The sequence below is a fragment of the Asterias amurensis genome, chromosome 20 (assembly GCF_032118995.1).
Source record: "Asterias amurensis chromosome 20, ASM3211899v1".
Classification (NCBI taxonomy): Eukaryota; Metazoa; Echinodermata; class Asteroidea; order Forcipulatida; family Asteriidae; genus Asterias; species Asterias amurensis.
The window spans coordinates 4,204,727-4,218,118 of record NC_092667.1 but is presented as its reverse complement, the minus strand read 5'-3'; the positions used below and the strand labels follow the sequence as shown (position 1 = coordinate 4,218,118).

General features: G+C 37.5%; 2 protein-coding genes across 2 annotated transcripts; one reads left to right on the top strand and one right to left on the bottom strand.

Annotated features, from left to right (window-relative positions):
- The first annotated feature begins 373 nt into the window (after positions 1–373).
- LOC139952317 (vesicular inhibitory amino acid transporter-like) lies at positions 374–10,858 on the top strand. The gene is made up of 2 exons (XM_071951419.1): positions 374–733; positions 9,680–10,858. The coding sequence occupies exons 1-2, from the start codon at positions 374–376 to the stop codon at positions 10,856–10,858; spliced, it is 1,539 nt and encodes a 512-aa protein (XP_071807520.1).
- Positions 10,859–10,984: 126 nt separating this feature from the next.
- LOC139952319 (1-phosphatidylinositol phosphodiesterase-like) lies at positions 10,985–12,945 on the bottom strand. Its single transcript, XM_071951420.1, has one exon. It carries the CDS (start codon positions 12,922–12,924, stop codon positions 12,088–12,090), a length of 837 nt encoding a protein of 278 aa, XP_071807521.1. The 5' UTR covers positions 12,925–12,945; the 3' UTR covers positions 10,985–12,087.
- Positions 12,946–13,392: the final 447 nt, after the last annotated feature.

The following is a 13,392-nucleotide window of genomic DNA, read 5'->3' as shown; positions in this document are numbered from 1 at the left end:
CCCACTCGCGTCTTACCTTTCGCACATGTTCATTAAAAATAGTTGTGTCTTAGTTAGACTCTTAAATTATTGAAGATACACTTTTACAGTAACGATTAGATGAGGTTGATAACTCAATACAGTGCATATTGACTGAGCTTGCAACACAGCCAGTCTTCTGGGCGTGGTTTCTTATTAAAGTTCAGTGCACGACGTCACGTTGAGATTGCAGTAGTACGGTAGAAGCCGGTCGCTCAAGAAAGACGGAGATTGTGTGTGAGCGTCGCGCAGAGAGTTGTTGGCTGCATTGGCCTAAATACTCTCACTTTGGCTCTAGAAGTCTTAGAAGAAAGTGGTTTCCGGTGGATTTGAAAAACCCAGCCGATCTATGAGTATGTCGAGCTACTCTCCGATACCGGGTTTAGGGGCCCCAGTCGCCAGAATACGGAATTTTGTCGGCGGTCTACTTCCCCGAGGTAGACTCGATGAAGAGCATCTTCATTTCGCTAAGTGTGATTCTACGGAGCTGTCTGTACTGGGTCCGGAGGAAGATGATGCGGTACTTACGAAGCAAGGAGGGGCAGAGAAGGGTAAAGTAACCGCCGTGAATGGGGCCGTGGCACCGGGCTGGAACCAGCAGGCAGCGTCTGCTGCTGGACAGAGAGGTGGATACGGAGAAGGAAGTAATGTGAACATTGTCAAGAAACAAATATCTACATGGGATGCTGGTTGGAATGTAACTAATGCTATACAGGTAAGCTAACGTTGTTGTACCACTTTGTACCATTGTGTGCCATGATTTTCCTCTTTTAACATTTCCTGGGATCAATGTTATATTTTTTTGTGTGTGGAAAGTTTACAATACAACACAAAAGTTAAGCATTTCAAATGACTTAACAATATATATTTTAAGTTAAATTGCCAGTAAAAGTTATACTTTTACAATTTCTTAAGTTCATCAAAGAAACAAATTACGTAGTATTAAAGTTAATTTCTTTCGTGTGGAAAATTGAATGTGAAGTATTTTTGTCCAGCTTTATTTCATCCTTGCCACATCCTATTATTTTATTAAACAATTTAATGTAGTCTGACGAAAAAGATTAACAAAGTTAAATTAATGCAGCACCTCAAGTTATGGTTTGTGTTTTATATAGTTTTCATGTTATCTTTACAACATTTTTAAATTACAAATTCCTAATAGTTATATTTTTTGTACTATTGATTGATTGAGCTGTTAGTTCTTTCCAAATCATGTTCATGATAATATAAAACAGGCTTTGAGTTGATTTATTTTATTTAATAATACTTCTTAAAAAGATGTTGACATAAACATGTATATAATTAAAATAAAAGGTTTGAATCTTGTTTTAGTCTCCAAGAAATAGTGTGAAAGAACATAAGTACAATAGCTAAACGAAAGAAAACAAATAATGGTGGATAAATTATTGGTTTTATGAACAGGATTACTGGAAAGCCTTCGTAAAATTTCAAAACATTATAGTCAAACTTGAGGTTTAAAAGCAATTGCCGCATTGGAGAACACAAACAAAGAACACATGTTTACAATAATCCAGAAACATTGAAAACAGCACTCTATTTCTAAGAAAATGTTGAAAATAAATAATAAAAACAAGCTTAGTCAAAATAGCCTTTAAGCCTTCGAGAAAGAATATACAAGGACCGAAACGCTAGGCCCTTGTGACTATTTTTGCAAAAAAAATAAAAATATAATAAAACAAACAAGGAGATTACTTGAGAAATAATATATAAATAAACAAATAATAAATTAATAATACTAAAATCTTACAAAATTAAGTACAAATTCCATTAGTCGGTGCCACTCAGTAAAATTCATTAAAATTAATGGAAATTTGAAGAAGTGTACATCCTCAGAAATTTTCATCAAATTGCTCCCCATTCATGCAATATTTCATATTTCGGACGTGCAGTTGCACCTAGCTAACAAATTATGCCTTTCTATGTACAGTGTCCAATTTAAAGGGATAATTTGGATACAACTTTGCAATTTTATGTAGGCCTATAGATGCAATACTCACTAGGTTTAGGGATAACACACCATTGCACCAACCAAGCATCTTACCGAAGATCGATTGTCACGTTTTAGTTAAATTATTCATTTAGTTGGGTTTTTCTCGAGGGAAGTATTAATTTTTATAATCATTGAGCTTCCAGAAGTGATCGAAGTGTTATCTAAAGCGATATGTACGTTTAACCCATCGATATTAACAATCGTTCTTGCAATGACAGATTTTTAAAATTTATTTCACGACAAAATTGTGTTTTTACGACTATACACTTTACCTATACCCATCTAACCCAGTCAACGCTTATTCACAGTGTCCGAAATACTAATCACTAATTGAATTACATGATACATCGCCTGGTTGGTTTCCACACTTGCCCCTACCGCGTAGAAAGGGCACCAGTCCATGAAATCGGCGAAATATGCCCGTAATTGCATGTCTCAGTTTTCATTTATTTCAACTGACCATGGCAATTTGGCGAGAAGATTTGCCACCTGATCCTGTGTGATTGAGTTTTATGTTCATGTTGCAAGCAATGTAGGTACACATGCATCCCTTCCACATCAAGAGGTCCTTCAAGTCTTGATGCAATGTCATCTCAAAGAATGCAAACTCATCGTATCTCATGTTCTGTATGTCTAGAAACAAGATTGGTTAATATCGATCAAGGTTATAAATGTAAGGGGAAGTAGTATTGATATATCCCCTCTATCATCAAGTTTTTTTTCAAATAATATTTTTTACATATTTTTTTCTGTCTAGAAATAATAATTATGCCAATTCATGTTATTATCTTAACAACTGTACAATCGCAAAGAACACGCGCAAGATTTGGTTCAGCTTTGCTTGTAAACTCTAGTTTTTACTAATTTTATTTTAAGGGTTATATTATGGGGTCATTTACGAGCAACCTATGCAAGGAAATCTCCGCGAAAAAAACAAAGAATTCACATTAAAATGCTTACACATGGATATAAACATCTTTTATTCATCTTTTATGGTACTTAAGTTGCCCTGTGTCATGCATTGCAGTTGGTTGCCTCAAAGTTGTCTGTAGAAATTTTCATTTTTGTTTAATCTATAAAAAACAAAAAAAAACAAAAATGCATTCAGGAAAATAATGTTAAAACAATGGAAAATTATATTAAAACGAAAGTGATATATTTATGCAGGTATATTTATCATTCAATTACTGTTTACCATCTTGCCATAAAACCCCTCAAAATGCATTTAGGAAAATAATATCGAAACAATAGAAAATTATATTAATACGAAAGTAATATATTTATACAGGTATGATTATCATTCAATTAATTTTTACCATCTGGTCATAAATAATTTACAACTTAATTTCACAAATTCCTAGTAGCATATGTTGAAACTTTCAAGTAAAATGTCAGAACACTTCTGCACCCACACATAATAATGTTCAGAGAGTGTATTTTAAACACCATTTCGACCAATACTGAAATTTAGGTTTTTAAAATGCAAACATAGACAGCAGTATGTCTACAAACCACGCGACAGCTTGGCAGACATGCAGTATGTTTTTGATTTCGTTTGGAAACTTGAGTTGTTTGAAACAGACTCGTTACATTAAAATTGAATCTTTTGAAGACAACTAATAAGAAAGAAAGAAGGGAAAAAAGAAGGGACAAAATTGCAAAGAAGGAACCTGAAATACGCGTCGCCATGACTAAATCTGCCTTTCAATGACGTCAATAACAATTAAATCAGCGTCTGAATATTACATTAATCAAGGAGACAACCTTGAAGGCATGGTATCTCTTAATGAATAATTCAATAACTAATTTGCATAATGTAGTTTTCTTCTGTCGGACGGAGATGTCTTGCACGTGGTCTTTGGTGTCTTCACCTTGTAACACTCTAATAAAACAAATCCATGGAGTGGTTCACAGCAGCTCAGCATGAAGCTTTGTAATGATTCTATTATTAGATGCAGTATTCTATAAATAGTTAAATAATTAGTCTGCACATCATATTTTTATTATCTGTTTTTCTCTAGAAGCTATTTTTGTGAGTAGTTGTACTCATGTTGTTATTAACAACGTCGTTTGTTTTTCAAGGCATAAATCATAATGTAAACCACTTCACATAAAATAAAATAAAAATCAGAGGAGAATGTTAAATATTTGCATGACCTTTGCAAATAATTGAACTGACAGACTTTCAGTTCATGCAAATGATAATTGTTGTTAATCTGAAATGTTTTAGAAGGTGCAATCTCGGTTACAAGCTTGAAACAAAACCAGGACTACAAAAGAACACTGGTTGGTACTATGGTGTGCATGCCATCAAATCACTAAACATCCCTGATTCATTCCGACGACAACATGCATGTCTAAGACGCGATCAATGTCCTCGGTCGAATGAAAACACACTCTCTGAATCTGCTCACAGACTCGATATGAAAACAACCAATCAGTGGCCAGGCTGTTGACTCAGGTGGTGACAATGTAGACACAATCTCGATCAGTATGCTCAGATCTGCATATTAGCAGCCCACTCGAGTGCAATTCGCTAGCCACTAATTGACCAGGTCTCAAAAAAGGAAAAAAGAAAACATTTCAAATTGAAGATAGAGGACGCAAGACGTTCGATGACTATACGTCACAAGAAGGTATAACGATGAGAATTGATTGCTCATGATTGGGATAAGAAGTATCTTTATTTGATTGGGCTCAGACTTGTAGACGATCGCTCTCGTCAATTAATAATGAAAACTAGATATTTAAGGTTGAAAAAATCTATAAAAAGAAAGCCTGTGGTTCGTCTTCTCCATGTGGTGCATTAGATTAGACATTGAAGTTGTGTCGTTTGTCAAAACAGATTCCCATGGTAAAAAGACGAACACAGTTTTCCCTCAATCGATACTGAATACAGATTTGTAGAGCTTAACGATCTGGTCTCAATTAGTGCAGGCTTGTATGAGGTTAGATTCATGAGGCTAACCCTCAAATGGGGGTGGAAGTTTAGACTTGAGTCTTCTCTTGATCCGCAACAGGCCGACACGTAGACCCTTTCCGAGGCAAAGCCACGATTTCCGCTTCGACTCCGTAAAAAGTATTTTCGAAGTTATGGTTTATTTAAAAGCCACTTTTTCCCAAATCAAGCGTCTTTGGCTATGGCTATAGCCGTTGGCTGCAGTAATAACTTTTACGACTATTCAGAGTAAGCCATAGCCGAAGCCGTTAACTCTGGCATCTTGCTTTCGCTGTTCTTGATAACGCGTTTGATACACCACTATGAGTATTTACCTTAATGTCACGTCATATTCCAAGGTGCCGATATTTTGCTTCTCAATACCAAATAATATATCTTTCTTTTCACTGCACGTATATGACGACATCACAATCAGTAGTCTGAGCCACTGATGGTTGTGTGCGCACTAAAACAGCGTCTATATAGCTACAGCAAAACCCTGTTACTCAACAGCAATTTTTTGTCACGTTCAGTTGCTAAAATTGCCATAGGCTTCCCTGCCCTCCCGCAGCTAAATAATCAGATATGGTGTGTACAGTGATTATAATAGGCTTAATCCCACACCGATATGAAAATTAATAGTGAAATAGCACAGCTTTGTAGAAATAGACATAGACGTAAAAAAACATATTTTGTTGGTCATGTTTCCTTGGTAATTCGCTGAGCGTTCAAAAGATTTATATTAAGCTTGGACACTAGTCTTCTGATCAAGCACACAAAAATCTACCGTAGCTTAGCAGACAATCAGCTATTCCAAGCAATGCCTTTTAGTATAAATACACTAAGCACAAATATATCGGGCTTGGCAAAATGTTTTAACATTAAATTAAACATGCCACCATTGGGGTTAACATTGACACCATGGGTGTTTTCACGTAGAACCAGAAGAGAAAATCAAAATTTAAATTGTATTAACATTAATGTAACCTCTTTAGGCATAGTGTTAGTTCAACACCCCGATGGTATTAAATCTTATTAAAAGTTGTATCTTTCTGTAACAACAAAATGTGTCAACACCTCAGTTTTTGCAGTGTAAACCTCCCATAGTTACTTCCAAGGAAATGTAAAATTGATTCACCCTCTAGCTTTCTTTCATAATATAAAACCTAAAAACAATATATGATATTAAACACCTAAGAAAAATGTCGTCCCACAGAAAACAATTGTTGCTCCTAATCAATTTAACTTGCTTATATTGAACCATCTACATCAACATCCCAATCGTGTTTGGTACGAGGATATGTAGTTATTAATGAAATAAAGATGTAAAGTGTCCGAGCAATATTGAAGCATCATCACATTCTCCAAAAGAATCCGCTTTGAAAAGTGATTCAATTACTCAATTCATCACAGCCCTTTTTTTATTTTTTTTATTTATTTTTTTAGAGAAGAAGACGTGAAAACTTTGATTTCAAATACACATAACGCAATCTGGAATAATAGCCACATACTCCTTCGGCTATTTTGCATCCATCAAAACCCGAACGCAGTGCTGTACTTTCTTCAGACTCAAAAGGAGTTCACATAAAATAGAATATTATCAAATCAAAACACACTCGGTGACTATCAGAGAAGCGGTTCTTAAACTGTTTTGCCGTATCTTGATCATTGAAAAAAAACCTACCCTTTCAATTGCATCACATTAAGAAGTGGAAATTCAAAGGAACTTTTTTGATGAGACCGGTGGATAAGAGGGTAATTGTGGAGGTCTCGTAATTCGGCCTTGGGCAAAATTATGATAAGCACTAACAGCGTGTAGATATCATTTCAACTTCTATAAAAAACATATTTTGACTGTGGGAGATATGTAATAAATCATACGGGGTCGTGAATGGTTATATTCGGTGAATATTTGATCTTAAATGTCATGATCCTTTCGTTATTATGATCTATTATTATTGTGTTTGTGGGGAATGAAAAACACACTTATTACGACTTCAAAGTACACGGAAAGCTCAACAATTGGTACTTTTTATTTGGTGTTTTTAAATTTGTTAGACTGAGTCCTCACACATTGGTGTTACAGGGGAAACCTCGAGGTCTTTACCCCTGAGATTTCAAAATGATTTGGGGATAGTTGTCCTGTTGCACTATCATCTATAATAATAAATGGACAAGCAATTGAGGTTCCATGTTTAGCTGACGGATACAAATTTGCGTCAATACCCGTCAACAGACTCATTTCCTCCAGCCTCAATTTGGTGATGTCCGTTTTGTGCACACTGAAAATTAGATTGGGGGGGGGGGGGGTGGTGATGCAAAAACAGCTCAGTGACCCCGAGATAAGGGTTGAAGAGAAAACTCCCTCAAGGATCAAGAAAAAGATTAGTTTAAACGTTCCATATTACCACATAGGCTTACACGGGGTCATGGCCATTCACATGTCCGATAGAATTTCTAATAAGTCACTCATCATTGCATTAATTGGCTCGTCCCCCCTTCCCTCTGGGAACGATCTTGCCGGCTCGTGTGGTCTTTAAGTGCAGCTATCGATTAATACAAACAATCATTATTTCGGCAAATTAAGAGTTCTTTTGAAGAAGTTTTCCGGAGGAATGTACAAATTTCACAAGCGTTTGAAGCACACAAATATTACACACATCGGATATTTTTTATCAAGGGAACGATTTCGATATGCTGCTGTACACAAATGTATTTGATGGGCAACATTTATTTCAGTCCAGTTAAATTGTTTAAATTTTTAATAAGAAAGTTTATTATACACTTATGCATGAGTTGAGCCACTGGCAAATCAGTGAGTTGTGTTTTCACAAAACCCTGGAGCAGTAAAGTTTTCTCTGTTTCAAACTGTTGACGAAACCCACGACAGCGCAAGAACATTCGAAGTAATTGTTTCAGTAAATACTTTTCTAACGGTTGAGGAAAAACTCCGTCTTCCGGAACCCTCATCCCAGATGGAACTCGTGCAAACATGAAGTAGCAAATTCAGGCTAGTCGGACCGGCATAACTAAATAAGACAGATGCGTAAAGACACGTCTTGGATCAATAACCAAGACAGGTGGCCGTCTTGGAACCAATCGGGCGCATGATGCAGAAACAGCTCGTCCAACCCCCAAGTACAGGGGTTGCAGAGAAAACTCCCTTAAGGTTTAAGAAAGACATTAGTTTAACTTCATGCATAAAAGATAAAGATTTTGTATGCACAAGGGAAAACAGGGGTAGAATATTTCGGGTTGTTGGTTATGTTTTACCTTCTCGTCTTGTGTCTTGGGTGTTTTGTTTAGTTTACCTGAAGTGCATCTTAATATGATTGTATTCATTATAGGAAAGTTGTCGTACTGAAGCGGTTCCATTGTAAATATTTTATCAAGAAATTGTGCCAAGAACTTGTGCTTCAAAGGGATGGAAATACGGTAAAGGGGAGGGGTAGATAGTGTGTTATACCAGTTTGTATGAAGTTAAATTAAGACCTAAGTCTTATTTTGAATGTGTCGTTGTTCCGACGCATTATGTACTGTACTTAAAGTTTATAAGCACAACCTAATTAAGAAATCGATTAAAAGTGCGGGTACAAAACTAAGCAATATTCATCGTATCGTTGACGCATTCTGTCTCACCCAATCCAAAATTCACAGGTGGATTAATAATATATTCAATACGGTACCTGAACAAAGTCCCTTAACAAACAGGCATAAATCCCGTTCAGCATGATCTATGATGTGTGTTTAGAACACCTCTGGGTTTACAACACCATCTTAACATTCTTCTTTCAAAACACTTCATCAGCGCCCAATCGCCCCAAGTATTGCGTCAAGTACTCCCCCCTTGGGCGAGAATTCTAATATTACCAGACTTGACCTAAAATGTTTCCGAGTATGTCACCTCCCATATAGAAATCTAAGATGTCTTTGAAGACGTTCGCATTACTGGGAGGGGGGCTTCCGTAAGCCTCGGGTGCTCCTGAGAGGTTGACTGATTAAAATTGTAGATTACGCTGTCATAGAGTGAGCCTACTCATCGATCAATAGACAAAGACAATGAGGAAAAATCATCTTCATACTATTATGCGAATAATTATTTGAAAACCAATCTCTCTTGCTGGAACTGTATGAAATCGTAGTAAGAAAAAACTAAACTTCAATTACACAATCAGGAGCCACCCGCCAATCGCTCCCACCCAAACAAGTAAATAAATAAATGATAACAACACAAAATAAATTGATATAAAACAAAAAATAAATGAATAAAATAAAACATTATAAATATACAAAACAAAAAAACAAACAAAACAAAACATGTTAATTTACCACGTTGCTGGTATTTGGTATGTATTACATTTTGTTTAAGACTGCGTCATGCTTTAAAAAAGTCGTTCACACCCGTCCCCCTTAGTTACCCCCCCCCCCCAAAAAAAAAAAAGAAGTAAGGGGACTCTGTTTATTTATGTTAATTGGTGGGTTATCACTGTGAGATACGAGCGCTAGTTTGATTTTATCCATATTAGAATAATGCTTAGATTAGATTGGTTTATTAGCCAACGATTAAAAACAATCACAGGAAGTTGATGAATTAGTCTCACATCATAAAAAATTAGCTCTCCTCGCAATATGAAACCAATATAAAAATAGTATTCAATCAATGTTCAAATAAAACTGAGTTGAGGTTAATGAGTTTATTGTTCTCTTCACAGGGTATGTTCCTTGTTGCTCTACCCTATGCTGTCCTACATGGTGGATACTGGGGCCTGCTCGCACTCGTCACAGCTGCTGCAGTCACATGCTACACTGGAAAGATTTTAGTAGAGTGCCTCTACGTCACTGATGACGTCACTGGTTTGCGTGTGCGCGTACGGGAGTCCTACGTGGACATTGCTAAGGAAGTATGGGGAGACCGTTTCGCTGCGCAGATTGTACACACTGCGCAGTTCATTGAACTGATCATGACGTGTATATTGTACTTGGTGCTGTGTGGAGATCTCCTTAGTAACAGCTTCCCTACGGATAAGATGGATGAAACTGCATGGACAATGCTGGCAACTTTCTTAGTGGTACCTTGCGCTTTCCTCTTGGACCTCAAAGCAGTGTCCCGTTTGAGCTTTGGTAACGCCATTGTGCACCTGGTCGTCAACGCCATCTTGATTGGATTCTGCATAAGCTGTGCTGCCAGTTGGCATTGGAGTGACGTCGCAGTCCATGTCGACATCCACTACTTCCCGGTTTCCATGGGGATCGTCATCTTCAGCTACACTTCCCACATCTTCCTACCCAGCCTGGAGGGAAGCATGATCGAACGCAACAAGTTCAACAAGATGCTCTACTGGACCCACGGTCTAGCCGGCTTCTTCAAGGCTCTCTTTGCTTATCTCTGCTACTTGTCTTTTGGTCCAGGAACCCGCGATATAATCACAGATAACCTTCCCACTCAGGGCTTCAGGGCGATCGTCAACGTCGTCTTGGTCATCAAGGCACTCCTGTCTTACCCCTTGCCCTTCTACGCCGCCGTGGAGCTCCTAGAAAGAGCCTTCTTCAGTGGTCGACCCCGCACGGTGTTTCCGTCTTGCTACGCTCTGGACGGGTACCTGAACGTCTGGGCGGTGGCTTTACGTACCCTCGTAGTCGTGTTTAGCATGCTCCTAGCTATTGTCATCCCTCATTTCAACCTCTTGATGGGTCTTATAGGCAGTTTCACCGGTACCATGCTGTCTTTCGTCTGGCCTTGCTGGTTCCATTTAAGTATTAAATGGCATGAGATTCCTTGGTACCAGAAGCTGTTCAATATTTGTGTGATTCTTTCTGGGTTTGCTGTAGGCCTAATTGGTATTATTTATTCATTTGAGGCCCTTTTAAAAACATACAGAACTGAACTTTAAATAATAATGTGCGGATCAATCAACGCATCGAATAAGGTACCCATGGTCACGGAAGGAGCTGTACAAGTACGCACCCGTTGCCTAATAATTATGTCATGGTAGATCTTACAATTGCTTTGAAACATAATATGTTTTTATTTCGATTAAACCTTTCATCCTTCATCCAATGAGTGGTGTTCGAAGATTGCATATGACTTCATAAGTGGGAAAATGTTGATATTATTTAAATAATGTTCACTAATTTGGAAAGAAACATTTTGATGAAAATGTTTACTACTTGTGGATACTTGACAATGTTTGAACGGTTTGGATGGTCCCTGATGCAAAGGCCTCATTGAATTTCTCTGAAAAGGTTCACAAAACTTCGACGAAAAAGTAACCCTCTAACTTCACGAAATATCTGTGAAAACCCGAAAAAACACAAAGATGAATTGTTCGACTAGTTCTCATCCAATATTTTCTAAGGTAAATAAATATGCGAAAGGTGACGTGTGAAACCACTGTAAATCTTTATGAAATTTTGATTATGGGATAATTTGAGGGTCTTTTGACCTGATTTCATGAACGATACTATAAAGGTGCCAAAGACTTAAATAGGGTGTGTCATATTTAATTTCGGCTCGTTGGGATACCACAGTCTTGCCCTCAGTGTACTCTCATATAGGGGTTGAGCGTTCTTAATTACCAAAGCAAAGCAACACAGAGTGACCATTCATTTCCTAGCAATGATAAAAAACTTGAAAATAGGAACAAGGCCCTCCTGTTCCCATTAACTTTGGTGAATACCTTTTGAATAACTTATTATACACAGCTATAACTTTATCTTTGAAGTTTAACATGATTTGATTTAATTTTCTATTTATTTATCAACCTTTATAAAACCACTATTTAGAATTACCTGAGTGTAAGGATGTTTTGCTCGTAAAAAAAGTGTCTTTTTGTCAAAGAATTAGCTTTGTTTTGGTCTTAAATGTACACTTATTGTCTATTATGTATAATAAAATGGATCTATAACAATCAAACTTTTCTTGTCCATAGTTTTCATTTTAAATAAAGACACAAATACTTTGGTTTTTAACCTATGAATCCCAAAACGAATAGAATGTCTTGGATTGGGTTGCCAACGCATTTTGTTTATTTTCCGGCATGAAATCTTTTAATGTTGCAGATTTTGCCGAAATTTACTTTTATAAATATCGGCAATATTTGGCAATATTATTCCCCAAAAGTTAAAAATTTGAGTTGATAATTTTACCGATGATCTCAGGATCAGGGAAATCCATGGCAACAATTCCCCATCTTGTCTTTCCCTTCAAGAAATCCGACAAGTACGAGTTCACACGCTCTGCAACAGCAAGCGGCCAAGCCAGTGCACTAGTGCCACTACAATAGGTAAGGTACACAGAGCTGCTCGATCCTTGCTTGGCTCTATCAAGATTGCTCCTTACGGTATGCCATTTTGCCTCGATGTCTTCAAGAAGTAAACTTGGGATCTTCCCCCCATCTTTAACATCTAAAGCCCCGTATGGAAGCCCGACTGATCCCGAACCACCATCATAGTCTCGTAGAACTACAATTTTCCCCCGAGCTTCCTTCACCAATGGAAACTCCTCCCCTTGATAAAATAGAGTAGATGAGAACCTATTGAGACAAAGTTGGACAGCTTCAGCAAAGGTCGTAGTGTTGCTCTCTGGTTTACACTCTTCCTTAATGCGCATAAAGACGATCTCTGTGGCGTGTGCGTCTAAGAACTTCTCCGTCGCCTCAAGAACATTGCCCAAGTTTGTGAGCTGGTAGATCACATCATGATGGATCAGTAGGCCATCGTTGAAATGTCGACATCGTATATCGACAAATCGTATTCCTGTTTCATATTGCTTGGATAAAGGCAGTGTTTGACACTGATGCGATGGGCCACCATATTGGCTCATCGTGCAGTGGGTTCCTGGTATGGATAAAGTACACACTGAGTGTGAATCAGGCAACTGTTCCATCCAACTTGTGTAGGATGTCATGACTGCTGTAGTGTCTTTATGCAGTGAACAAAATATCCCATAACAAACCATGAATATACACTGGGACTGGTAAACATGTTAGGGAAAGGTACTCCACAAAGGAAAAAAAAATAATTATGTCGATGTACATTGTACTTTGTACAACAAACCTTTATATGTTTTGGGTCAGTACACCTGTCACAATCTAATGCTATTGTGCACGATTGTGTGCACAATAACCGACCCTTGATGTTTGTGTAAGTTCAATATTTTCTCGGAGTTTCCCTAGACTTGTGGACAAGTCTGTCGCGACGACGACCCTCTTGCAAACATCTCGCGAGACTGCTCTCGACTAAGGTCCAATTTAACCGAATCTGCGAACAGCAGTACCCCGGCAAGGAGCAGTCCTTTGCGAGATAGTTGCGAGAGAGCCGTTTTACTATGGTGCAACATATTTTAACGACTTGTTCACAAGTCTAGAGTTGATCTAACCAAACTTGAACTTAAAAAAACACAAAACAAAATGTTTTGCTCAATTAT

Coding starts and splice junctions, on each gene's coding strand:
- LOC139952317 (XM_071951419.1), top strand. CDS start 374: ATGTCGAGCTACTCTCCGATACCGGGTTTAGGGGCCCCAGTCGCCAGA. Junction 734..9,679: donor ATGTAACTAATGCTATACAG/GTAAGCTAACGT, acceptor TTCTCTTCACAG/GGTATGTTCCTTGTTGCTCT.
- LOC139952319 (XM_071951420.1), bottom strand. CDS start 12,924: ATGGTTTGTTATGGGATATTTTGTTCACTGCATAAAGACACTACAGCA.